General features: G+C 41.1%; 2 protein-coding genes across 2 annotated transcripts; one reads left to right on the top strand and one right to left on the bottom strand.

Moving 5' to 3' along the window:
- The first annotated feature begins 297 nt into the window (after positions 1–297).
- Positions 298–17489, top strand: Pp4-19C (protein phosphatase 19C). The gene is made up of 7 exons (XM_088232456.1): positions 298–439; positions 584–826; positions 2716–2868; positions 4921–5039; positions 13822–14003; positions 14859–15048; positions 16790–17489. The coding sequence occupies exons 2-7, from the start codon at positions 677–679 to the stop codon at positions 16917–16919; spliced, it is 924 nt and encodes a 307-aa protein (XP_088088582.1). The 5' UTR covers positions 298–439; positions 584–676; the 3' UTR covers positions 16920–17489.
- An 86-nt stretch (positions 17490–17575) lies between these two features.
- LOC148277732 (NAD-dependent protein deacylase Sirt4-like) lies at positions 17576–27147 on the bottom strand. The gene is made up of 4 exons (XM_088232457.1): positions 26814–27147; positions 24724–24914; positions 21847–22077; positions 17576–18114 (listed from the first exon to the last, which is right to left on the bottom strand). The coding sequence occupies exons 1-4, from the start codon at positions 27007–27009 to the stop codon at positions 17794–17796; spliced, it is 939 nt and encodes a 312-aa protein (XP_088088583.1). The 5' UTR covers positions 27010–27147; the 3' UTR covers positions 17576–17793.
- Between the last annotated feature and the right edge of the window lie 21 nt (positions 27148–27168).

Raw genomic sequence — 27168 nt, 5'->3', positions numbered from 1 at the left:
CATCCGACCAGCAACTAATACTATGAAATATTATTATTTTGTAATTCAATTTAATTTCATGTTTTGAAAAAGTATTTTGATTATTTAGACTGTCCTAAATGAAAAATTATTTACATTTGTTCATTAATTCGGATATTACTTGAATGAGTAATTTTCGCGTGAGAAAACTACCGCAAGTATCATCTCATTCTCGTGTTGACATCGATTATTTTAATAAGAGAGAAAGAGATGCCGTATAATGTTGCCCGTACCGATAATATTTAGTTATTTACGCTACGCGCATGCTGAATATTCTTTGTCGCAATGGCGGACGAGAGTCGTTTGGCCGCGTAGAGGTTTGGAGGTTAATTTTAAGCAAACGTAAATAATATAATGCTTTATGCGTAAAAATATATGTTTAAGCTATAATTTGCATTTAGTTCCTAACGTGTGAAGTATTGTAAGTATTATATTTTTACTTCTAAACTATGTTGTGTAAGAATAATGGTCTACCTTGAATATTTTGTTTCGTAAGATGTTTTATGATTCACCCGCTAGTTTTTGAAGGGTACGTCGGAATAACTGTGTTTGTTTGTGATTTCAGATAGTTTAATGATAGTAAAATTGAAAATTCGACATTAGAAATCGGTAAAGCGGCTTATTATTCATAAATTTTAAGTTAACTTTACCATACACAATGTCTGACACAAGCGATTTGGATCGTCAAATCGAACAGTTGAAGAGATGTGAAATCATAATGGAAGCAGAGGTGAAAGCCCTTTGCGCAAAGGCACGAGAGATCTTGGTTGAAGAAAGTAACGTCCAACGGGTTGATTCTCCAGTAACCGTAAGTATTCTTGCATTTCGTAATGTGCCGAAAAACTAGATGCATTTTTAGTGTGCAGGTTGAGTCATTAAATTAATTTTCCGCATGTTTACAAACACTCTGTACTTCAACGTCAAATCATAAAGTAATCAGTATTATTCATTTTAAAATTACTAAGATCATCAATCAATATAGATCTCTACAACTATTTCAACATGGAAACATTTTTGTAGGTTATTATTTACTACTTTCCAAAAATTGAAATATAAATGTACCATGATAACAACTCATATTTTCTCGTTTCTAAATTAAATAATATGGTAATGCATCCTAAACTCCACGATACCACAACATAATGGAAAGTGGAAGCATACATATTAAAAAATACTTCTTATTTGATTAGATCGGTTGATCTGTTATTGGCTAGAGGGTGATTCCTGAGACGCTGAGTTCCTGCGTGTCTTTCCATCTCTTTGGCAGTCTTCCGAGCAGACGGCGACCAGCTGGGATTTAATGGGCCACGGTAAAGGGAATTCTGGAGCTGTCCATTCTATCGACACGATCTCTTCAAAATCCTCTTGTTCTGCTCCACCGTACTATGTCTCGGGTATCGCAAGTCCGTCTAATTTCTTGATTCCGGATTCTGTTCCTTCCAGTTTTTCCTGCCCTCGCCCTTAGTACTTTCTGTTCTGAGCAGATTTTTTTTCTCCGTACCTGCTCTCGTCTCTACTGTGAACGTCATGATTGGTCTGATACACATTTTGTATGTACGGACCTTGCTTTCAATCCGCATGTGTTTATTGTGCCCTATGATATTTCTCGGGCATCCAGATATTGCTGATGCTTTATTAGTTTGTTCCCTCACTTCGGAGTATAGCTCGCTGTGGCTTGAGATTTCAACACCTAAATATTTAAAAGACATGACCTGTTTCACTGTCTTATCATCTATCATCAGTTTAGATCTCTTTGGGTACTTAGATATTGTTAAGCTTTCGGTTTAACTGACTGAGATGCTCATGTTAAATTTCTGAGATGCTAGATGAAACTTGTGTAACATGCGTTGTAAATAATCTTCTGATTCTGCCACTATGGTTGCATCGTCTGCATACCATGTTATGTTGATGACCTTATCTCTCATTTTGCAACCTAGATTTGCTACTTCCTCTATGATCTTGTCCATAGTCAAATTTAATAGAAAATGACTCGGACCGTCACCCTGTCTTATGCCACCGGCTGCTTGGATTTTATTGGCCATTCACCACCGACTTTTATTTTGGTTTTGCTGCCAGTGTTAATGTCTCGGATGGTTTTAGTGACTGCTGGCAATATTCCTTTCTCTATTAATATTTTGATGGCATCATTCAGCAATACCTTATCAAACGCTTTTGTCAGGTCGATAAAGCATATGTACGCGGTTTTATTGTATTCAATTGAACAGTACAAAAATAAAAATTATAACATAAGTAACAGTTCCATGCCGCTGTCTGAACAACACGCTGCACTATGTGTGCATCATATGATTGAGAATAAACAAATTTATACTACGTCTCGCAGCAGTCTCTTCTCCTAGACAAAATCCGATGTGGAGTATTCCTCCTGAAAGTGTATTTTGTTTTGATATATTCATCCGGGACATTAAACGCTTTCAAATTTCTATGCGCGAATGTCCTTCTGTGGTTTAGCCATTAAGTAATAATTAGTGACCAACCGAAACAAGGTTTTCGGCTGAAACCAAATTTCGGCTTGTGTTCTCGTTTTGACTGAAACCGAAACTTATTTAAACAAGTTAAAACTCACTTTAAAACGCCCAAAATAAGGCGTTTTTATCATTAAACCCTATGATTTTATTAAAATAAGTGCATAATAAAATACACAACAAAATAAAAGGCATAAATTTTATGAATTTTCAGGTATGTGGCGATATTCACGGACAATTTTATGACCTTAAAGAACTTTTCAAAGTGGGAGGCGATGTTCCAGAGACAAGTTACCTGTTTATGGGAGATTTTGTAGACCGAGGGTTCTATTCTGTTGAAACATTCTTATTACTTCTAGCTTTGAAGGTAAAATTTAAAATCACCCATTTTACACCACAACAGGCCTAAAATACCCAGACTTGAAAAAATCTCAGTGAGTTATTTACTGTGGCCTCGCCCGAAATTGGACCTGGGCTGGTATTCCGAATGCTCTTGCGGGGGTTTCTATATCCTCACGACAGTATTTAGAATCGCACTGCTGGGTTCGTGAGGTAAGCGTCATAGCCATTATTCAACGGGGCCAAATTTTATTTCAACTTTTAATTGCACTGTTTTATTTATTTATTAATTTACACGTCCTACGGGCTTTTACATACATTATAAATTACATTCAAGTGCAGCAGTGAAACATAAGTATGTAGATTTAGTTAAAATTAAAGATAACATAAGAAAAGCTAAAAGATACAATAATAAGTAAAAATAAGGAAATGTACCAACATAGGTATTGGGTACATAGAAAAATATTTAATAAATTTACATATGAAAACATACACACATACATATACATACACATAAGTTTATACATTATTATAGAGATACATGAGAAAAAAAATAGTAAATAAAGAACAATATTAAGAAATTTTATACAAATTAATTTATAACCTTTTGAATACTTAACCTATATTTATATAAAGACAGACGAAATATATCAACTTCACCATACTCGTTACCTAGCCGGTGCAGTCTAGGTATTGGTGAATTGTAACAATAATTGTGACTGCCAGGAGATTAAAAAAATAACGTTAGCTGCCGAGTATTTCGAACAGGTACTTTTAAGCTAATAACACTAGTTATTTCCGGGACGTCCAATACGCCATTTGCTATTTTATATAAATTTAATAAATCATTTATGATTCTTCTTTTACAAAGAGGTGACATATTTAGTGTACATAATAAATTATCGCAATCAATATTTTCAGTGGGTATATTAAGTTTGTAATTGATGAATCTAAGGGATTTACGTTGTACTCTTTCTAACTTTAAAATATGAACATTGTAATAAGGTGACCAAATGGTTGAATTGAATTCTAAATTACTTCTAACCGAGGCAGTAAATAGCACTTTGAGGGTAGTGATGGAATTAAAATCCTTTACAGTTCGCTGCAAATATCCAAGACATTTCATCGCCTTATTAGTGATGGTATCAATGTGAGGAATAAATGTAAATTTTTCGTCAAAAACTATCCTCAAATCCTTTATTTGTGTAACTCTTCCCAGATTAATATTATTAATGTTGTAATCGGGTTATGGGTTTTTTACTTCTTGTAAATGATATTACACAACACTTGTCGACATTTAAGTAAAGTTTTTTTTATGACTGACTTGTGTAAGTTCGCAGACCCTTGTAGGTCTTAAACATTTATGTTATATAGAAAAAGCATTCCATGAACGGATATCATTACATGGAAACTCACTACTACAGTAATAAAAAAAATGCATTTGTAAAATAAATCTGTTCTTTTAATACTTGCCTATTTTAACTTGCTAAAAATACTAAACCATTTTTTAAAGTGAAACCTTTGGTGAATTGATTTAAATTATAAGTTAATAATATTGCTTATTGCTTTCAGTTGGGATTGTTGGCTAGTTTTGAGGAATCACATGTGAAATGTTTTAGTAGAGGATACTTTTAATGAATAAAATTAAGTAACACAAAATTACAAACAATATAAACAATGCACTAAATTTATTTATTGAAATCTTTTTATGTTATTTTTTAGACGCATACAATAGTGTCACATATCTAAAACATACACAATAATGATATAATAATTATTTTTTCATAAATGTATTACAATTATAAAATGATTGAAATATTTTTATGTATTCATAATGGCGGCCTTTGTATTGTAATGGCTAAGACGCTTGACTCACACACGGAAGGTTCCGGTTTCTGTGCCTGGTGAGAGCACAAAAATTAAATGTGTTTTTTCTCAAGCCCAGGTGTTTTGTGCTGTAATTCACTTTACTGTAATTAGGCCTCCTGGCCTATTGTGGTACAAAAAAATATAATATTTCGAATACATATTTGTTGCTTAATGCAATAATCTAATTTATAATTTTAAAAAAAAATTTCAGGTTCGCTACCCAGACCGTATCACACTTATCCGTGGAAACCACGAATCCCGCCAAATCACTCAGGTTTATGGTTTCTACGATGAGTGCCTTAGAAAATATGGATCAATCACAGTTTGGAGGTGAGAATTGTATTCAGAGATTTTTTTTAGGCAACTTGGGTTTAGACTCTCCTGAGGCATGCGCAGCATGTGTCTTAGCCAGGTCCACCTCCGCATCCTCACGACGCTCATTATAAGCGGCCGCTTCGTCCGTTTTCAGACTTCAATGTTAGTTATAAAATCGAACCACCTTATGCCTAATATACTCCTCAAGCACTTCTCTCAAAACTCAGAAGTTTTGGTGTTCTGAGCTTTGGTAAGATTCGCACCCATATAGGAGTACTGGCATTATGCAAAAGTTGAATAATCGGCAATTCATTTTGACCGAGTATAGACTAGAGTTCCAGACAACACGCATCATGTTAAGAGTTGCTCCAGCAATTCCTAGGCGGGTGGGTTGCGAGCTCTTTGTGCATTCTTATTTTGTCTGTAGAAGAACTCAATGAGGAAATTCAGTGCTATGGAAAATTCAATATGAAAAATGTTTTCTTACGCACGTATAAATTTGAGCATTTAATTGTATGGCGAAGCTTCTCTAAAATGTATGAAATATTTAACAAAAATGATGTAACGTACGCGTTACCACGATGAAAGTTTCGCCGGTTCGTCACCCGCGTCTGCCGCAGTCAAGCTTCCCGGCGTAAGTGGGAAGCCGCCCTCCCAGACAGAGCCAAAGACAAAGTCGGAAGGTAGGAGCACAGCTGCGCCGACCGCAAGTCAACCTCAATAGCCCTGAAAAGGACTTTCCACCCGGTCCAAGTGGTGCAGAGAGGCGAAGGCAGTCAGCAGGCAGAGCGGAGCGAAGAGCGAAGTGCAGGAAGGCGAACAGGACGGAGAACGGAATAAAACACGTGTGAACTGTTCAGAGTTAGGAACTCAACTGATTTAATATCTCCCATTGACCGCCTTATAAAGCGGTGCGCGTCGGGCTCCGTGAGTCGGCCATCCCACCCGCGCCGGCTGCCTCGGAGTGGTGGGGGTAATCTTTCCCCGCCACTCGCTACATGCCGCCGGCCGCAGGTGGCGTAAATACGGGCGCTCAATGCCCGTACGGGCCATTTCGTCGGCAGCCGCGACGCGCGCAACATGACATTTACATAATATATTTTTGTACATTTTATTCATTTTAACCTAGCTATTTTTCCCCGGTAATACTGAGGCCAGGCTCGAAAGTGACCATTTTATCTTTATTGAGAGCCCAGCCATCAGTTCTATACATTTACCGGGGATCCTTTCTAATTATTGTATTATTTTAATTTATTCGATTTTACGCGTCCGGAACACTCCCCCCGTGCAGCTAGTCTGTACTATTTTCCTGCTGGGCGCGTTGTTCCTCTTCCTTCATTAGTACGGCGATCTTCACCGCTGGTCTGGTGTAGGTGCCGTTGGTGGTCCGCACCTCGACGACTCGTACTTGTCCGTCAGCTGCTGGTTCTGCACGGGTGACTCTGCCGCGAGGCCAAGAATTCCGCGGCAGATTTGGGTCCATGATGAGCGCGAGGTCCCCGACCTGTATTGGAGGCGCGGGCTCGCGCCATTTCTTCCTGTGCGCCAAGGTGGGAAGATACTCCCTCAGCCATCGGCGCCAAAACATGTCGGCCATTTTCTGGGCGATCCTCCATTGCTTATGAAGGCAGGCCCCTTCTTCCCTTTTGTTATAATATGCCAGAGTTGGCTGTGTGTTGGCTGACCCGAGCAAGAAGTGGTTCGGGGTCAGCGGTGCTTCGTCGTTGGGCTTGGTTGACACATGCGTGAGCGGGTGATTGTTCACGGTGTACTCTGCTTCAGCCAATATGGTTTTGAGGGTCTCCTCTCTTGGAGCCTGCTCGTTGAGGGTTGCGTGGAGGGCTCGTTTTACAGATCTCACGAGTCTTTCCCACGCTCCCCCCATATGAGGTGATGAGGGCGGAATGAATTTCCACTCAATTTTGCGAACTGTAAGTTCGGCGAGCATTCTGGGGTCCGCCAGGAGCTCGTCTACGGCCTGTTTCAGCTCTTTGTCCGCTCCCCTGAAGTTGGTAGCGTTGTCCGAGTATAACGTGTGTGGGCAGCCTCTGCGGGCGGCCATCCTTCTTATGGCCATTATGGCGGAGTCGCTTTCGAGGGACGACGCTAGCTCCAGGTGGATCGCGCGTGTGGTGAGGCAGGTGAACAGTGCCCCATAGCGCTTTTCTTTTCTTCGGCCGTTGGTGATCATCATCGGTCCGAAGAAGTCAAGCCCGCAGTGCGTGAACGGCGGCGTCCTGAAGGCCAGTCGGGCCTCAGGCAGTTGCCCCATCAGCGGGGGTTGGGGCCGGCTGCGCAGCATTTTACACAGCGGGCACCATCGTGTTATCTTCCTCACAGCCCCGCGGAGTCGCAGGATGAGGTAGCTGGCTCTCAGGTCGGCGATCGTCCTCTCGACTCCCGGGTGGCCACCCTTCCGGTGGCTGTGCGTGATCAGCAGCCGGGTGTATGGGCAGGTCCCGTCCATGATAGGCGGCGCGCTGCAGTCCTCTGCGAAGCTCTGTGCCGCTTGGATGCGCGTTCCCATCCGGATGACTCCCTCTTCGTCTAAGAAGGGTGCCGCTGCATGGAGGCGGCTGTGCGGCGGGATAGGCGCCTTTCGTCTCAGGAGCTCCAGCTCTTCTCCGAAAGCCGTCTCCTGGGACCGCTTCAGCAGCATGATTTCTGCGGCCCGTGTTTCTGAGGCGTGAAGTTCAAAGGTCCCCCCTGGGGACGGCAGGGACTCGTGGCGGCGGCATCGTGCGATGAATCGCAGCACCCATGCCGTCGCCCTGACGAGTCGGGTCCACGACGAGAAGCGCTGCACCTGGGGTAGGGCCTCCGTCCGTCTGATGTGGCCCACGAAGTGGCGGGGTTGTTTCCGCTCCAGCGTCTTCTCGTCCGGTTGTTGTAGTAACTTCTTCTCTGTCGGCCAGTCGGCTTCCCCTTTTCTCAGGAAGCCGGGGCCTCCGAACCATAGTCCCGACCTCGCAAGGTCGGGTGGGCCCTTGTCGCGGGTCCCTATGTCGGCTGGGTTGTCCTTGGTGGGGACCCATTTCCAGTCCCGTACGTCTGTGAGCTCGTCAATCTCGCCCAGCCTGTTTGCGACGAACGTGCTGTACCGCAGTGGGTCGGTTCGCAGCCAACACAGGACCGTGCTCGAGTCCGTCCAGAACACGGTTTGGGTGATGAGAGCTCGACTCTCTTTTTTTATGGTGGCGGCCATCCTTGCCGCTAGTAGCGCTGCCTGGAGTTCTAGTCTAGGCACTGACAGAGGCTTTAGGGGGGCCACCTTGCACTTCGCCATTGCGAAACTTGTGGTATCGGCCCCCACAAAGTATGCCACTGTGCAGCATGCCTGCTCTGACGCGTCGCAGAACACGTGCAGTGTCACGGGTTCTTTCTGCCCTTGCAGCGAGCATCTCGGTATTGTACAGCCGTTCGCTGCCAGCAGGTCGCGCCATTCCAACCACTTTTCGGCGTGGTCCGGTTGCAGCGGTTGGTCCCAACCTGTGTTTGTCCTCCAGATGGCTTGCAGCAATATCTTCGCCCGTATCGTGAGGCACGCAATGAAGCCTACTGGGTCGAAGATACTCATGGCGGCGCTCAACATGCCGCGCTTGGTGGGTCGCTCCGGGATGGCTGCACTTTCGGCTCCGTGCCGAAATATAAATAGGTCGCTCTTGGGATCCCATACGATCCCGAGGACCCGCTCCGTCATTACTTCTTCCCCTATGGTGACTGCTGTATTGGCCCGGTCGTCGGCCTTTACTTCTTCCAGGACATCTGGTTTGTTTGAAGCCCACCCGGTGAGCCGGAACCCGCCATTGCCGAGTACGAGGGTAACATCGCGTACCAGGCTTGCAGCTGTTTCTTCGCTGTCTGTGGCGTCTAGGTAGTCATCCATGTACATATTGTGCTCGATCGCCTCTGCTGCGGCGGGAAATTCTTTCGCGTGTGCTCGTGCGACTGTGTTTCGCACGAATTGCGCGCTGCTGGGTGAGCACTTCGCTCCAAACATCATGGACGCGAAGACAAACGTGTCGGGCTCCTGCCCGTCCTGCGTCCGCCATAGGAACCGCTGCGATTGCTGGTCGGCTTCCCGGATTCTTATCCGCAGGAACATCTCCCGTATGTCGGCCGCGATGGCTACTCGTCCCTCTCTGAAGCGGATCACGTTTCCGAGGAGGGATGAAAGCAGGTCAGGTCCCGTCAGTAGATGGTCGTTCAACGCCGTCCTCTGGAACTGGGCGGCGGCGTCGAACACGACCCTTATCTTGCCAGGCTTGTTGGGGTTTGTCACCGCGAAGTGGGGCAGGTACCATTTGCGCGAATGGTGGGCGTCTACCTCCTCGCGGCTTAGTTTGACGGCGTATCCCTTTTCAATGTAGTCCGCCATCTTGGCGCGATATGCGATCGCCAGTATCGGATCCTTCCGTAGTTTATTTTCCAGGGAGTGCAGCCGCTTCATGGCTGCTTGCCGGTTGCAGGGCAAAGAATCTCCGTCTTTCGCCCACAGTAAACCGGTCTCCCATCGTCCGGATGGTAGTTGTGTGGTTGAGCTGCTCATGAGCTCCGCCGCTCGCACATCTGCGGCGCGGCAACGTTCCAGGGTGGTTACACCTAGCGAGTCAACGGCGAAGCTCTTCTTTACCAGTTCCGCTAAGTCCCTTTCACCCTGGCCGTCTGGGGGTAATTCAAAGGCGGGGTGCACAGCCCCGCCGTAGGTGACGGCTCCTAGGGCCGTCTCGATGGTTAGCCGCCCGTCCTCTTGTAGGACTGGCGGGCCTGTAGATACCATTAGGGTGGCGTAATCAAGACCGATTAACATCTTCGGCTTGATGCCTGGCCCGTGTGTCTTGGTGCTCTTTCGGTTGCGGTGCGGCAGATCCATGACCCGCACCGTCTGTGCCTGGACACCAAATTCTCTGTTTCCTTTAACGAGGATTACGGATACACGCTGTGATTGTAGCGTGTCCGTGTTCCCACTGGCACCGATGAGTCTCAACTCCTCGCAGGCCCCGGTGGCGCCCACTGCACGGGCGACATCCTCCTCGAGGAGAGTTACCGATGAACCCTCGTCTAGTAGTGCGTGGATCTCCATTGACCCACGCGGGCCCTTCAAGGTTACTGGCACTACCTTGAAGGTCACTGGGACTTCCGTTCGCCTTGTCAATAAGACTTGCTCGTTCGGCGTACTGTCCACTCTCTCGCGGTGTAGTGACCGATGATGCCGCCCGTGGCACTCGTCGCACTTCGCCGCTTCACAGGTGGTCGTTTTGTGTCCCGGTTCTAGGCATCCGTAGCACACGAACTTGGCACGCACAATTGTCCACCTCTCCTCTACCGTTTTCCGGAGAAACTTCCGGCATTGTCCGAATGCGTGTCCACTCATGTCGCAGAACAGGCATTTTTTGTCCTGAGTGAGAAACACGTGCCTTTCTTGGGTACGCCTTTTCTCCACTCGGGCGGGTTCCGTGCTGATCCCGATGCAACCCGCATTCGGTATTGCACCGGTCAGTCTCGCTAGCCACAGTGCCAGATCCCTGGGGGTAGCTTTTCTCACGGTATCCGCTCGTGACATAATCCACATCATCCTCTCGACTCGTGGCAGCTTCTGAGTCATCTCGGACAGAAGCTTCGGGGAGGAGAGGTGGCTTCCATCGAGGCCCTCTACGGTCGATACGACGTTTCTTATCGCGACCGCGTAGTCCGTCAGGGCCTCCAGGGATGCGTTGTCGGCCAGTTTAGGGAGTTTTCTTATCCGCTCCAGTACTCTGTCCACGACGATCTCCGGGTGTCCAAAGGCGGCCTCTAACATCTTCACAATGTCCGGCACATTTCGGGGATCTACCAGCAAAGACGACACTGTGGCCTTGGCCCGTCCTGTGAGGGCTCGTTGCAGACGGAGAATGTTCTCCGCGTTTGTAAGGGAGCACATCTGTGTCGATTGATCAAATTGTGCCTTAAATATTCGCCATTCTAGCGGGTCGCCGGAGAATTGCGGTAGATCCCTAGCGCCGGTTTGCCTCGCCATGAACGTGTGCCACTCCGGCGGCTGTCTGTATTTTGTCACAGGCTCGCCGGTGGCACCCGGCGGCATGTATTCCGTGGGTAGCCCCTCTTGTACCCACGCGCTCACCGGGTCACGAAACTCGTAGCCCCCCAGTGGTATAGTACGTGCCGCTACGGGCTCGCCTGGCCCGGCGGCGTAGCGTACGTCGGCGTCCTCCCTTCGGCTGTGTGCGGGTGGCGCCTCATTGTCCCGATGCCGCTCATTGTAGCGGCCTTGTAAATGTGCGTTTGTCGCTCCGGCGTAGGCCGGCTCAGCGGCGTAGCGTGTGTTGGCGGGCTCCTTCATCCTGGAGTCCGTCTCTGCGACCGGGTGCCTCCGTGGCACCCCGTCTCTCACCCGGCCGCTGTCGTAGTGGCTCGGCGGAAATGTGTACGCCGCTCCGGTGTCCTCCGGATCAGCGGCGTAGCGTGTGTTGGCGGGCTCCTTCATCCTGGAGTCCGTCTCTGCGACCGGGTGCCTCCGTGGCACCCCGTCTCTCACCCGGCCGCTGTCGTAGTGGCTCGGCGGAAATGTGTACGCCGCTCCGGTGTCCTCCGGATCAGCGGCGTAGCGTGTGTTGGCGGCCTCCTTCGTCCTGGAGTCCGCCTCTGCGACCGGGTGCCTCCGTGGCACCCCGTCTCTCACCCGGCCGCTGTCGTAGTGGCTCGGCGGAAGTGTGTACGCCGCTCCGGTGTCCTCCGGATCAGCGGCGTAGCGTGCGGTGGCGGCCTCCCTTGCTCTGAAGGCTGCTTCCGTGTCGGCGACAGGGCGCTTCCATGCGGCCCCGTCTCTCACCCGGCCGCTGTCGTAGTGGCTCGGTGGATGGATGTACGCCGCTCCGGTGTCCTCCGGATCAGCGGCGTAGCGTGTGGTGTGGCGTGCGGCGGCGGCCTCCCTTGTGCTGAAGGCTGCTTCCGCGTTGGTGACAGGGCGCTTCCAAGCGGCCCCGTCTCTCGCCCGGCTGCTGTCGTAGTGGCTCGGCTGCTGGATGTACGCCGCTCCGGTATCCTCCGGATCAGCGGCGTAGCGTGCGGCGTGGCGTGCGGCGGCAGCCTCCCTCGTACTGAGGGCTGCGTCGGTCCTAGACGCGTCTGACGTCAGCGGCAGCGGCTTGTGAGCCGGTTCCGACGTCCCGTGCGATGTGAGGTCCCTCTCGATGGTGGGCGTGAGGGGGGTTGCCATGTCTCGTCTGGCGTCCTCTCTCGCGTTGGCGGCCTTCAGCGCGGCGATGATCTCGTTGAGGCTGCTCACCTGCCTCTCGTGATGCGCCTCGCGTTCCTCCATCTGTCGGCGAAATGTCGCCGATGAGATGGACCGCTCCGAGGGTGCGGATCCCTCGTCCGAGTCCTTTTGTTCCTCCAGAAGTCCTTGATGAGGCTCCTCCTGGCAGTCGTGTGAAGGCCCTGGCTGGGGCTCCTCCTGATGTGCTCGTACAGACCCCGGTTGGGGCTCCTGAAGCTCCTCTTCGTGCTCCGTGCCGGCGTCTCGACGCGTTCCCGAACGCGTCGACACAGGCGATCTGTTGACCGGCATGCTGTAGGTGTGTTGTAGACTGGAGACCACTGGCGACGATCCTTAGCTCCGAAGGACCAAATGTAACGTACGCGTTACCACGATGAAAGTTTCGCCGGTTCGTCACCCGCGTCTGCCGCAGTCAAGCTTCCCGGCGTAAGTGGGAAGCCGCCCTCCCAGACAGAGCCAAAGACAAAGTCGGAAGGTAGGAGCACAGCTGCGCCGACCGCAAGTCAACCTCAATAGCCCTGAAAAGGACTTTCCACCCGGTCCAAGTGGTGCAGAGAGGCGAAGGCAGTCAGCAGGCAGAGCGGAGCGAAGAGCGAAGTGCAGGAAGGCGAACAGGACGGAGAACGGAATAAAACACGTGTGAACTGTTCAGAGTTAGGAACTCAACTGATTTAATATCTCCCATTGACCGCCTTATAAAGCGGTGCGCGTCGGGCTCCGTGAGTCGGCCATCCCACCCGCGCCGGCTGCCTCGGAGTGGTGGGGGTAATCTTTCCCCGCCACTCGCTACATGCCGCCGGCCGCAGGTGGCGTAAATACGGGCGCTCAATGCCCGTACGGGCCATTTCGTCGGCAGCCGCGACGCGCGCAACATGACATTTACATAATATATTTTTGTACATTTTATTCATTTTAACCTAGCTATTTTTCCCCGGTAATACTGAGGCCAGGCTCGAAAGTGACCATTTTATCTTTATTGAGAGCCCAGCCATCAGTTCTATACATTTACCGGGGATCCTTTCTAATTATTGTATTATTTTAATTTATTCGATTTTACGCGTCCGGAACAAATGATTTTGATAAAAATGAACTGTTTTGAACGACATCACTAGTTCTAAAAAATCAATGCATTTTCATATAAGAGATATATCATCGTGATAGTAGAACAACGACGGATGTGCGTAAAATGTGACATAAAGTTTATTTTATATTTAGTTTTGAAAAGATTTTATAATGGCTTTATATTCCAGGTTTAAAAAAAGAAATATACATAAAACCAACCCAAGTATCAAAGGATATACTTTTGAACTTATCAAGTTATAACATAAAGTGTAAAAAAAAAATAGCTCTCATGTTAAGTTGAAGAAAATCACAAGCGTTATTGTTCTACGATCATGACGATATGAATTATTTTTCAGCAGTACAAACTTGTACCGTCAGGGAGCAAAGGGCTAAAATGCAGTTTCACCCAGAAATGTCAGCGAATGAACTCTATTGACGTATCAATATTATCTTTTTCAGATACTGCACAGAACTCTTTGACTACCTTTCCCTCTCTGCTATTATTGATGGTAAGATATTCTGCGTCCATGGAGGACTGAGTCCCTCCATCCAGACGTTGGACCAAATCAGGACCATAGATAGAAAGCAAGAGGTCCCTCACGATGGACCCATGTGTGACCTTTTGTGGAGTGATCCAGAAGGTAAGAACTTATTTTTCTTATTTTCTATCTGCCATATTTATATGAATTTGTTTGCTGTCATAAAGAAAGGACACTCACAAGTCAAATGAGGTTTTTTGGATTATTGAGCTGCATAGAAAAGAGTGCAAATAACACACAGTACAATAACTTAGAAAACCTAACTGTGTTATTTACAGCTGTCTAACTTGGAGAAGTTGATTTGATATTTCTGTGTCCGGACAGATGAAAAATACAGTTTCGTGTGTGAATTGGGACTTGTTAACTACTCTCAACTAAAAATTCTTAAAAAATAAATAGTGGTCGATTCCACAAAATATTGGTATTTAAGGTGGTTTTACATTGCATTATTTGATTTTTATTGGACTGGCGCCCGAGGCGTAGGACTGATCACCCTACCTTTCATTTAAGAAAAATGATTCAGATATGGTGCAATTATAGTGACTATGCAGTACTCCATACTCTACTTATTATGATAATATTACAGAAATTATGATAATATTGTACGACTCGCATACTAAATCTTGAGGTGTCCCATTATGAAAATTCTGTGGCTCTAAAAGGGCCAATGTTGTAAATTGCAATATTACAGGAGTGTAATTTTTGCCATTTTGTGGTGTTATAATAAACTGTTTGTAGCGCCTGATACTACGATCATAAAAAAAATAATTCCTTCCTTTATTTGTAATAAAATAAATCAATAGAAAAAAACACCTAACTTCGTCATTAACATCGACTCTACAAAATGTTGGCAAGACAAAAATGAAATCTGACTTTTCCCCCTTGAGAACCGAGCCACAGAATTGAAAGAACACTCTTGCATTTAAAAAATACTGAATTTAACGAAATATTTCCTAGATACTCTTGGCTGGGGCGTGTCTCCCCGTGGAGCAGGGTTCCTGTTTGGATCTGATGTGGTGTTGCAGTTCAACTCCGCTAATGATATCAACATGATCTGCCGAGCTCACCAGCTGGTCATGGAAGGGTACAAGTGGCACTTCGATGAGACTGTCCTGACTGTGTGGTCGGCTCCGAACTACTGCTACAGGTAAACGAATACTGCTTGCAAAATTTTATTTAGTTTATTGTACAATTATATCATCCTCATTGTAATATTCCGCAACATAGATAAATACATTTAATATCCATGTTACATATTGTACTCGGAATGTATTCATAATGATGTCAATCATAACTTTTTTAAATTATCTAATTTTTGTGGCAAGTGAAATATTTAATCCTAGCATGAAAAATGCTTAATGAGGAAGTTCAGTATGGGAAATTGGATAAAAAAAAATTCTTTGCGCATAAATTATAGCATCAAATTGTATGGTGCAAAATGTATGAAAAAAGTAATAAAAATGTTTTAATAAAATTCAACTACAGTAGAACGCCTTTTATCCGAACTTCGGTCATCCGGATTGCCAAATAACAATACTTTTATGTGTGCCCTACTTCAAGATTCTCCGGATCATTATCAGAATAAGCGTATGCAGGACCTCACTGCTTGTAAACGGGTTTCTTCATCAAAGCAATTAACTTTGCTGGACATGTTTAAGAATGTTGTTAATGTAATATTGTAAGTTGTTCATGTAACAAACGAGAATTCTGACATTGCCAGTTTTCTTTGTATGCTCACGATATTATATTAAGGTATATATTGTATATCCTCCAGTCCTCCTTACAGGTTTCCTTAGTGAGTAGGACCCTTAAATTAATTCAGTATATAAAGATATTTCATATAGTACCCGTAATAATAATTCCAATTCGCCGTATTATTTCAAAAGAAATAAAAAAGTGATCTTAGTAAATTTTGCGTATTCTTTCAAAGCATTGCCTTAGTTTAAAGGTTAATCCAACTATCCGGATGTATTCATATCTGGATAACATCTGGCACTCATCAATCCATATAATTTGAGTTTTGCTGTACTTAAAGCGACGTCGCTATTTCTTCTGAATCAACCGATGGTAGAGTGTTCCGATAGATTTCTGGTTTACTGGAAGCCAACACGCCAATCAGCAGAACTTACGTAACTATGAGATATTCAATACTAATCTTGAAGATCCCTACTTAGGCGAAAACACTCGTTGGTCAATAAATAAAAATAGGAAAAGCATACCAAAAAGTTTGAAAACACTTTATCAAAATTTTTAAGAAAATACGGGGTCAATCCAGAAAATAAGTTGTGTTTGACAGGTCAGAAAAAATTATTATTGTGAAAAAATCTTTTAAAAAAAACTAAAAAAATTGTAGGCACTTGTCATAGTGCGGCACAAGCTTTTGTATTGCCTCTTCGTAAAAAGGTGCCGCCCACTTAATTTTTTCATCGTGCACATTATCAAGACCTTCATTGAACTGTCTCACATATTTTACCATTGAATCACCCATCACATGTACACCTCACAGATCTGTTAATAAATGTCGACTGGATTAATGTTCTTCACACTAAAGAAACTAATTATGTTTAGACTTTAAGCGGCGAGATTAAAAATTTTATTTGGCATTTCAAACAAGCACCGCGAAGCGTTCACAACAGTCAGCTAATTCATAATGGCGTCAACTCTTTCCTAATAGGTCACAGCGCTGCAATGCCAAGAAATACGGTTACCTTACAAAGTATACATTTTGTAAAATAATAATAATCATTCCCACACGTATAAAAGAAATAGTATTGGTGAGGGCTGTGCAGTTGCAAGAATAGAAATATTAGTCGTCTTTCGCTAGTTCCATGTTTTACTTCCAAACAACATGATAGAATTAATAGATAAAATGTTTTGTTTCTTTTTAGGTGCGGGAACGTAGCGGCAATTCTGGAGCTGAACGAGCACTTACAGAAAGACTTCACCATATTCGAGGCCGCGCCGCAAGAATCCCGAGGCATTCCATCCAAAAAACCACAACCCGACTACTTTTTATAATATCCCGCTAAACGCGTCGCAACCACAAACAGATAGACAACTTTCCTTGTGTACCCACGGTTATTTCCTTCCTCCGAGGATCTCCAAGTGCCGTCACATCTTCATGTCTTTTTGTAATATTTCTTAATCTATATTTAAGGCTAGTTAATTTTCGTATAAGTTATCTTTTTCTATCAACGATTGAACAATTAATTGTGACCAATTTCAAATGACTATTGTTATTATCGTCCACCGCAAATTAATCCATATTTAATCAATCTAAATGCATCGTTTTGTTCGAATGATTTATAAAATGAACTTGAATTCAGTAGCGTTTTTAAAAATATGGTTGCTCGCATGTTTCTAAGTAAGTTACCAAAAATATGAGGTTACTTTATTTTAATTTTATTGTTTTATAAATATTTTTACATGAAACATTAAGTTTCCATTCACAATTGTGTCTATCGGGATGTTGTGTTTCGCTACGATTGAATGACTGTATTTTATAATTTGACAAAACAACATGATTTGAGTTGCCCGAAGAGATTTATTCTGACAAGTAATTTCAAACAATAAAAACATACTCAGATACATATTTTTTTTATTTCTACTCTTACTTTCCCTGCATAAATATTTATGATATAACTAAAGAAAATTGTATGTAAATTAAAAAACAATTTATGGACATTTCTTTTATCATTTTATTTAAACGACCCGCATATCCGATTTCATTTATATTTCACAACAATCAACAAATTAACACAAACAATATTTTGTGTGTGTCCAAATCTAGGTAGACAAGTACTGGGTTTAACTTATGTATTTTATCAATACATACATATCTACAATATATCTCAACAAAGATGGAATTTAAAAAAAGATTAAGATTTTTCTATCATAAATTATTGCAAACTCGAGATAAAATCTCCCCGCACTTTGTTGATATCTTAAAATCAATATCTTTATCTGCTCTTGTAGGTCCGATGTTGACGATGGTCACTTTTTTTCCTTCCTCCTTAGCTTGGAGCACTATGCGGTATCCAGAGAAAGTAGAGAGACTGGATCCTAACACCAGTAAAGCATCGGCGCTTGTCATTGCATTCCTGACATCTGCAACGCGCTGTCTCGGAACATTGTCACCGAAGAATATGATATCTGGCTTCAGATCGCCACCACATTTTTGACATGGAGGAATCCTAAAATTGTGGATTTGATCCTAAAAATAAAATAAAAAGTTTATATGAAGGTGTAGATAATTCATTGTACATATTTCTAATCTTCGTCTAATGCGAAAAACTATATTATCTGTAATAATGAAGCAGCATAAAAAATAAAATATTAATGTGATTTAAATTAAACATATTCATAATATTTTGAGACACTTTAATTTAACCCTCTTATCTTGTCGGCCTCGCGTTTGCCTACCACGCAAGAGGTCTTGAGTTCGATTCCCGAAATATTTATTTAAAAAGGTGTTTTTACACTAAAGTATTTCATAGTCCCTTGGACTGGCACCTGAAGCGTAAGACTGATCATCTTACCTTCATGTAACAAAAATGATCAAGATACACTGCGATCGGTGTACCGATGCAGTACCCTATGCACCATTAGGTGCGGAAAGGGAATGATGATAATTTCATCTTAAGAGACTACTATCTCAACAGGGGGGAAGGGAATAACTTCTTATCTCTACTGAAATGATGGAATTATTGGGAAATCTAGGTAATTACAGGACTTTTTAATACTAACTCTTTGCCGCATACCAAGCAATATGTTACAATATATGGTTTCTAAAGTTTTAGTTTTTTTTACAATGTAATAAATTATCAAATTTCGAAAAAAAAACTCAAATCACAAAGTCTTTTGTAAAACGGAACATTTTTATTGTTTATAAGTCCAATGTAACGGTAAGTTCAATGCACCCGGCTTGACTAGTTCTATAAAAATAGTGCTCCATTTATCAGTGAAAAATAAATATTTAAAGGTAAGTGATAACTATAAAAAAATGAAATACATATAGAAAGAAACCTTATTAAGCTATTTTTTGCAACCGCCATATTTGGCTTCGTATACATTTAACGTATTTTCTTTTTTTTTTCAGAAATGGATCGTTTTTGCTTCTACGGCACTTCTAAGCAAGCAAATCTTATCCCTGATGATGGTTCTTTGAGTGATGATGAGCTTGCTTCTGATTCTGATCTTGAATTCGAACCCACTTGCAATTTCAGAGCATTTGCGAATGTCAGGAAAAGTTGCATCCAAAAAACATGGTCGTCCGGCTATTGTTTTGGAATATGGAACGCCGACATCAAGCCAAGTTAATAGTCCATCAGGTCGAGATGACACTCCATCCAGCTTGCCTGATTCGCCAATAGCTACCAAAAATCAAGAAAAACTCCAGCACAACATCAAGAGCTGCCTTTGAAATCTATGCGCACAGAAAGTGTCGACCATTTTCCCAAATGGACGAAAAATCTACAACTATGCCAAAAATACTCAACCGCCCGTTCCTTTACCAAATGTGAGAAATATCAGGTTAACTTGTGCTTCAATGACAAACGAAATTGCTTTAATGATTTTCACTCATAATGATTGATTTGTCACCAAATCAACATAAAATTTGGTTATTGTATCTGTTCCGGACGCACGAGCAAATTTATAAAATGTAAATTATTATGCATCAAGTATTATGTAACAAAGTATAAGGCCTCGGTGTATGTAAGAAAGTCAAGTGCTGAATCCTCAATAAAGACGAGTAGTTTCACTTTCGGATTCGGCCTTGACTAACACAGAGGGCAAATATAGTTTAAGCTATAAAGTTAAACGTAAAATGTATTATATTGGATAGATTCATTGTGTATTCATTACTCATATTTGTATGTTGTTCGCCGCGCGGCATGCTGTTGACTAAACCCGCGCGCGGGCGGACGCCGCTATTTACGTGGCTGGCCGTCGGACAGAGTGAGTGGCGCAGGCCGGGTGAGTGGTCGCCCGTACCCCCACTCCCCGACGGCGGCTCGCGTACACGGTGGCGGCCGCGCGCTCAGGCGTCGGGCAGTGCGCCGCGAGGGCCTTATAATGGGTACACCGGAAAATAAATGTTAGTTCGCTCAAGACAGTTCTACCGCGTGTTACTCTCCGCCTCCTGCCTTCCGCTTCCCGCTGGACTTGTTCTTCGCTGCTGCCTTCCGCCGTGACTGCCCTGACTGCGCTCGCCTCTTTGCACCAACAGGACGCGTTGGAAAGCCCTTTTCAGGGCTACTGAGGTTGACTTAGCGGTCAGTGCTTTCTCGGTGCGCCGGGCTTAGGCCCCCCATTTATGCCGTGTGGGCCGATTGAACGGAACCAGGGAGACGAAGCCGCCACCCCCCCCTGTAACGGGTCGGTTACAGTATCTATTTACACGAATGCATACAAAGCCATATATGGTTACGTATACATTTATGTGAATGCGTACGAAGCCATTTATGTTTTTTTTTTTTCTAAAATAATGATTCATGATTTTTTTCACTTAGTATCATGTTTGTAATCAAACACGTTTACGTAAAAAAGTATTTTTATTCGTATATCTTTATTAATTCATGTGGTAGAGGGTTATATTTTGATAAATTGATAAACTTGAAAATAATAATTCTTTGCTATATCATTCAAAGGAATGGTCAATTGCATAAATAGAAGGATATTTCTATAAAAATTTAGTTGGAAGTATCAAATAATTTGGAAGCACACATGCTTTGACTACACTACTACTACTAGCTAGGCAACTTTAAAATCAGCATTTTTGAGTTCCCCACTAAAACCCCATATTTGAATCTTCATCCATGAATGCTTTAAATAGGCAAGTAGTGACTTATTACAATTATTTCACGATGATTTGAACGCATGACTTGTCAATTTGTAAAAAATGTGTTTTTAGTGGGTAACTCACAAATGCTAGTTTTGAAGTTACGTAGTTGCAGTAATTTCCCAGCAATATAAAACTTCTGAAAATTTTGGTCTTGTGGAAATCACAAACACCAGGCAGAATGGTGAATGTTACACCATGTGTAAGATGAAAAACCCAATAAACGAAGAAGATTACTATTTTTATGTCCATAACAAAAAGGAAGATGTGGAATAATTAAATATGTAATTTTTAATGATTAGTGTTAAAGTGAACGCGGTCAAAATGAAATTTCTTAGACAGATGTGTGGGAAATTAATGTATGACAACGTTACGAATGATGAAATCTTTTAAGTTTGTAAGTGAAAATTCTTGATGAAAGTTCATTGTAATTTATTATATAAATAAAACACGAGTGATACTTTAATCCACAAATTTGGAATATCCAGTGACCGGTTTCATCGCTTTCGCGACATCTTCGAGACTGGTATCTTTATTAAAAAGTTAAATGTATTTATACAGAACAGAGGTGAGGATACATAATTCAAAGTTATATGTAAGTAAATTAAATAAAGTTATTTTTATCTTAAGGATCATTATTGACAAATTTTCTATGGGTTAACTAATGAATGGATATAATGTTATTTTAATGAGTTTAAGTATACAATAAAATAAAATAACCGAACCAGAACCGAAGGGCATGTATGACGAGATGTATGAATGTGGAAGAAGCTAAAAATGTATGCCAGGATAGACGTGTGTAGCGATCCATTCTCTCTGCCTACCCCTACGAGGAAACGGCGTGATGGTAGTAGTAGTAACATTGAACAATCAGTACATTTTGGAGCATTTTTAGAAACCACTTTTATATGCTATTTAGAGTTTGTCCAAATTTTTGTAGACAAGACCACTTAAACCAGCCAATGACAGGTCATAAGCCCTGTAGATGCCTAGACTTCTATATTACTTTCTCTTCAATTTTCTTCATCTCCGTTGTAATATTTTAGCTTTTATATGCTTTCATTACATCACATCTCAATAATTTTTTATTATTTTTATATTCACCTCAGTAATTTCAACATCTCCGTCCGGCCTTATCGTGGAGCTAGTGACTTGTACCATTTCTGGGTTCAGCTTGTTGAGCGTAACTTGGAAATCATGTCTCGGGATAATATTGTCACAACCCAAACACATTACTCTGTAGGAAGTGCCGTGAAGTTCTATCACATTCACAGACCCCGCCTTCGAGTGCAGATGATCAACATTCTGGGTTATTATAGAAGACACTTTACCCGCCTGTAATGATCAAATACAAAATTATAATACATAAAATGCGGATCAGTGCTATATTTATTTATTTATATATACGCCCAGTGGGCATTTTTATGGACACATTTATACATAGAAAATTATTATAACAAAATTAGAAAGACTAAATGGTTTATAGTAGACTTTGTGGGAGTGGAAGCGGGAGAGAGGTGTTTATAATTGAATTTGATTCAGTGATCGTTTGAAAGAAGACAACTTGTTATCAAAGAAATCAAGACTGGTATGTTTGTTGGCAGACCTAAGAATTCTGGGCATAGGGGAATGAAAACCATAGTTAGTTCTATGGTTATCAGTATGAAAGAGTAAGTTTTGTCTGAGGTTTCTAGTTGGGATATTTAATTTTACTAAGCTCAGTAGTTCAGGTGCATCAAAGAGTGAGTTGAGAATTTTAAATAGGACTATAAGGTCGGATTTATTTCGACGGTCTTGAAGAAAAGATATATTCAAAGTAGTTTCTAACTCATTATACGTTTATAGGTCTCTGGATAAGCCCAAAATCCAGCCTATCTTTCTTGAAAATCAATGTTGAACTGATTCAATATTCTTGATGTGAACATCATAATATGGAGACCAGATAACAGATGAATACTCTATGAGCTTCTGACGTCACTGTGACCTGTGAAGATTTATTATTCCAAATATATTATTGGCTTTCATGGCATTTTAATTTCACCGGTGTCTGGGATTCATCATAACTGATGACATCATGAAATACTAGTAGGGGCCAACTCTCCCGGAAAAAGGCTAATATTTTTTTCGATCTCCCGGCTCCCGGAATGCGGCTAAAATCTCCCGTATGGGATTGCCGTATGATGATTACTATTTGTTAGTGAAATAAAGGTGGTAGATTTCAATTTTTTTAAAAAGAAAAACTTAGAAAAAAAAAATTGCTTTCATTCATCAATCCCAATTGAAAATGCCGCAGCTTCGGATGTTTTTGGAGAAGTAAATTAACTTTTGTCAAAAAGTCGATTCAGATTCTTCGCACAGTGTAAAAACGTACAGTTTAAAGAAAACAATCCTAGTTGTGACGTTTCTCGCTAATACCTAATTATTTTTTAAATTGCATTTTGTGTACGTATAAATTCTGTCATTTATTTTTTATAAACTCATATTTGATTTTAGTTGCTTTTTATTTTACCTCCTGGTTTTCTGGTCGATTGAGTTGGCAACCCTAGATACTAGTGACAGGCGGAACATTATTCTTTAAATAAAGGCATGACGGCAGTGACTTTATACAGAAAGCCCAACTTGTACTGTAGAATCAGTAAAAAATCTTTGTTTATTTTGCAGTCTCAAAACTATCCCCGTGTTAGATTCACGGTGAGATCACAATAATTAAATGTTATTTTCCTCAAGTCTAGGTATTCTGTGCTATCATTGAACTACTGTATTTGTGCTGTGATACAAGAAATTAAAGAAATTGCTACTCAAACTTGGTTCTATAAATATCTGCATCACTGGGAGTGCCTATATCATCGTTGCGCTGGCAATATTGGTTAAGTCACATTCTAAAAATGTTTAAGGAGATTTATGAAGCAATGTTCTCCTTTAATGACTGATTTTGTTGAAAGAAAATTATGTAAACTTAATGAGAAATTAAAAACTCTTTTAAAAAAATAACTCTTAGCAGCGACGATTTCAAGAAACTTTAATATTTTGACTGAATAGTATTAGCGTGAAAATAGAAGAGAGTGAGTAGTATGTGCTAACTGTTGCAATATAAAGAACTGAAGTTTTAAATTTTCATCAGAATAATATAAAATTTACCTGGGAACTGTACACCAAAGATAATTTTCTATTGAATCACAATTATGTTTACTTTTTTCCAAAGAAAATTGAAATTACGTTAAAGACAAACTCTTACAGCAATATTAATCAAAAATACTTTTTTTAATCAACAAAATGTCGCTGTAATTTATGCATTTACATGTATAATAATTATTTATATTTATGGCCTTTTATAAGATGATAAATTTCAATTTTAATTTAAAAAATAATTTTACTAAAAAACATACATTTAAGAAAAATTATTCATGTATAAAACACCTTATTCCCTAAAATATTATGTATTTTTTTCAAACAACTGCAATGAGGAACTTCAGCCTTACGGGAAATTGGATACAAAAAATGTTTTCTTGCACGCGGTAAAAATTAGAGCATTAAATTGTACAGTAAAATTTCTTAAAAATGTAGGAAAAAAAAATATTTTTTTTAAAAATAAAAACGTACTACTTTGAATGATGTCACTGGTTCATACGAAACATCCAATGATAGAGCTTTGAAGGATATCCGGTTTGGTCACCGTAAGCGAACCAATCTGAAGAACTGTCATAGAACAGCCTCTGACTTCACACGCGGAGTTATTTCAGAAATACAAAACTTAAAAAATCATAGCGCTGATAATACGATATATAAAAATATTTTAAAAATATATTTGGCTTAGTTAAATATTTTATTAACAAATAAAAAAAGAAAAAAAGACAGTGAACTTCCTCATTATTCTACTATAGTCCTAAGTTTTTTTTTATTTATTGCAAACAAAAAAAGATTTCTTGAAAAACCACTTACGAAATGTATTATTGATTAAGAATAAATGGTTGATTTGCTTACTTTTTCCAAATGAGTCAAAGAATGATGAACTATATTCGGTTGAAACTGTGAAAACCTCGGCCAGCCAACAAAATTCCTCGCCCAATATCTCTTCCTTGTATCGAGAGACTTGAGGAACTCGTTATACTGTACTGGCTTGTGGTTGCTGCGGGCATAGAGACCCACATCCTCTGATCTATAATCAGGAATACCTGGAAACTTAAAAGAATTGTCAACAATCAAGAAAGAGCACAAATTAATGCAAGAAAAAGGAGATACGACCCCTAAACAAATGCCAAAAATAATTCAATATATATTTTAAATATTTATTTATTTATTTATTATCATAAAATTAACAATTATACAAAGTTGCTTTGACTGTCTAACTAGGGTTAACCCCGTTCTAAGGCAGTCAAAATAAAAAAAAAACAGTAATCAATACATCAATACAATCAATCAAAATAAACTCGACTCTTAAATTAATAAACAGATCAGCTAAAATTGATAAGGAAACGGTACCTGAACTTTTTAAAAAGCAAGGGTGCCTGTCCGTAAATGCTATTCTATGGCTCAAATTTGTTACTAGATATCGATTTGATAGTAACTACCAGAAAAGGTATATACATACACATAATGCAAGGCTAGCACAACGTGAAGGCTTGTCAGTACAGTAGGTTTGTAAACAAGTATGGCCAAAGAACACTTCATCATACAATTACTAAAATTTTCAATTAGATTCCTAAGCAGATCTTAAAAGAAAATGTTGACAAAACTTTTAAGAGAAAAATAGTTAAATGGCTAATATGTAAAAAGGCTTTATATTGATTATTATTTTATGTTAACAGTCATCTATTAAAATTTTTGTAAATAATTTTTGTGTAAAAAGTACGTATGCTTTTAGTTCTTAATAATGCTTATATTACTTTTTAAATTTATATAATTTCTCTAACGTTTTTCTTTGTAAAGGAAAAATAAGAAACCTGCTGACAAGCCGGTTTCGCGGTTTAGTGGGTTTCATTATTTTTCCTTTTATATTTTTCTATGTTTTACCTTCTTAAATAAAAATAAATAAAGGTAGTAAACATCGTGAAAATATGGTAAAATACATACTAAAAAAAAAACGTAGTAAAAAAAATAGTTAAAAAAAATATATGTATGGCAAAAAACATAGTAAAATACGTAGTAAATACAAAAAACATAATGAAGAAAATTCGTAAAAAACAGATAAAAAAAATAATAGAGGATCTCCGAAATTCAATCAATAAAAAAATATAGAGTAAAGTAATTTAAAACATTTAAGTTTTGTAAGTGAAAACTCTTGATGGAAGTTCATTGTAATTTATTATAGAAATAAAAGACGAGTGATACTTAAATCCACAAATTTGGAATATCCAGTGACTGGTTTCATCGCTTTCGCGACATCTTCGAGCTTTGTTAAGAAATTCAATGTATTTATACAAAACAGAGGTAAGGATAGAGAATTCAAAATTATATTAGTTAGTATTAATAGTTCTGACATAAACTGCCGATGAACAATCAGCAGTGAACGTCCAGGAGGTTTAATCATTATCATCACCCTTATCCGCACCTCATGGTGCATAGAACACACTAATAGTACACCAAATGCAGCGTATTTTGATCATCTATTATATAAGATAATGTAATCAGTCTTACGCCTAGGTGCCAGACCAGGGACAGTGAAATAATGCAGTGAACCACCCTTAAAACTATTTCAGGTTGACCCTGCCAGGAATCGTACCTGGGACCCCAAACGCACCAACCACGCTACGAGGCGGACATATCTCCACTCAATTTCCTTTTTCGGGATTTTTACACGAGTAGCTGCCGAGTCAAGAACGCTTGTCCAGGGTCTTGGTTCTATTTCACACCCAGAACGGTATTCTTTATCCGTCTGAACACAGACACCTACATCTTTTTTAATCACCCTTACGTAGAGTTTCCCGGACACGGATAAAATATCATCACGCAAATATTGCCTTTAAAAAGGTGTAGAAGCTAAGATATTTCTTGAGAGCTGTCAAAATCCTAATATATGCGATATACAAATATTTAAGCATTTATTTTCATTCAAACTGCACAAATAGTTTTACCTGATTCTGTTGATATTCCAGCTCCGGTTATAACTGCAATTTTGTCGTATTCTGTCAAAAAATTCTGCAATGTCTTGCAATCTGCGTCCTCAACAGGGTTATATTTTGGAACGAATGAAATTGAATTGCATAACCTCTTACAACAGATTAGCATTTCCGTGCCTATTAAAGACCTAGCACGTTTATTTAACAGCATATTACAGATTTCAAATTAATAATGTTTTTACGCGGTAAATAATAATAGTATCAGGATTATTTTTGACTTTCACACTTGACAGCTGCCTTGACATTAAAAACGTCAGAATTTGACATAGACAATGCCCCAAATTATAATGACAATGCCTTCAAAATGCTG

This window comes from Micrasema longulum, unplaced genomic scaffold, assembly GCF_059751315.1.
Source record: "Micrasema longulum isolate JH-2025_06_02 unplaced genomic scaffold, ASM5975131v1 h1tg000987l, whole genome shotgun sequence".
Classification (NCBI taxonomy): domain Eukaryota; kingdom Metazoa; phylum Arthropoda; class Insecta; order Trichoptera; family Brachycentridae; genus Micrasema; species Micrasema longulum.
The sequence above is the reverse complement of the archived record's forward strand: the minus strand, read 5'-3'. Positions and strand labels throughout refer to the sequence as shown.

What these genes read in the sequence shown, in the direction of transcription:
- Pp4-19C (XM_088232456.1), top strand. Translation starts at nt 677, where the DNA reads ATGTCTGACACAAGCGATTTGGATCGTCAAATCGAACAGTTGAAGAGA. An exon ending in TATTACTTCTAGCTTTGAAG is followed by an intron (nt 2,869 to 4,920) that starts GTAAAATTTAAA and finishes AAAAAATTTCAG; the next exon opens with GTTCGCTACCCAGACCGTAT. An exon ending in TTTGTGGAGTGATCCAGAAG is followed by an intron (nt 14,004 to 14,858) that starts GTAAGAACTTAT and finishes AATATTTCCTAG; the next exon opens with ATACTCTTGGCTGGGGCGTG.
- LOC148277732 (XM_088232457.1), bottom strand. Translation starts at nt 27,009, where the DNA reads ATGCTGTTAAATAAACGTGCTAGGTCTTTAATAGGCACGGAAATGCTA. An exon ending in CTTTGACTCATTTGGAAAAA is followed by an intron (nt 22,078 to 24,723) that starts GTAAGCAAATCA and finishes TGATCATTACAG; the next exon opens with GCGGGTAAAGTGTCTTCTAT. An exon ending in GAGATGTTGAAATTACTGAG is followed by an intron (nt 18,115 to 21,846) that starts GTGAATATAAAA and finishes TTTTATTTTTAG; the next exon opens with GATCAAATCCACAATTTTAG.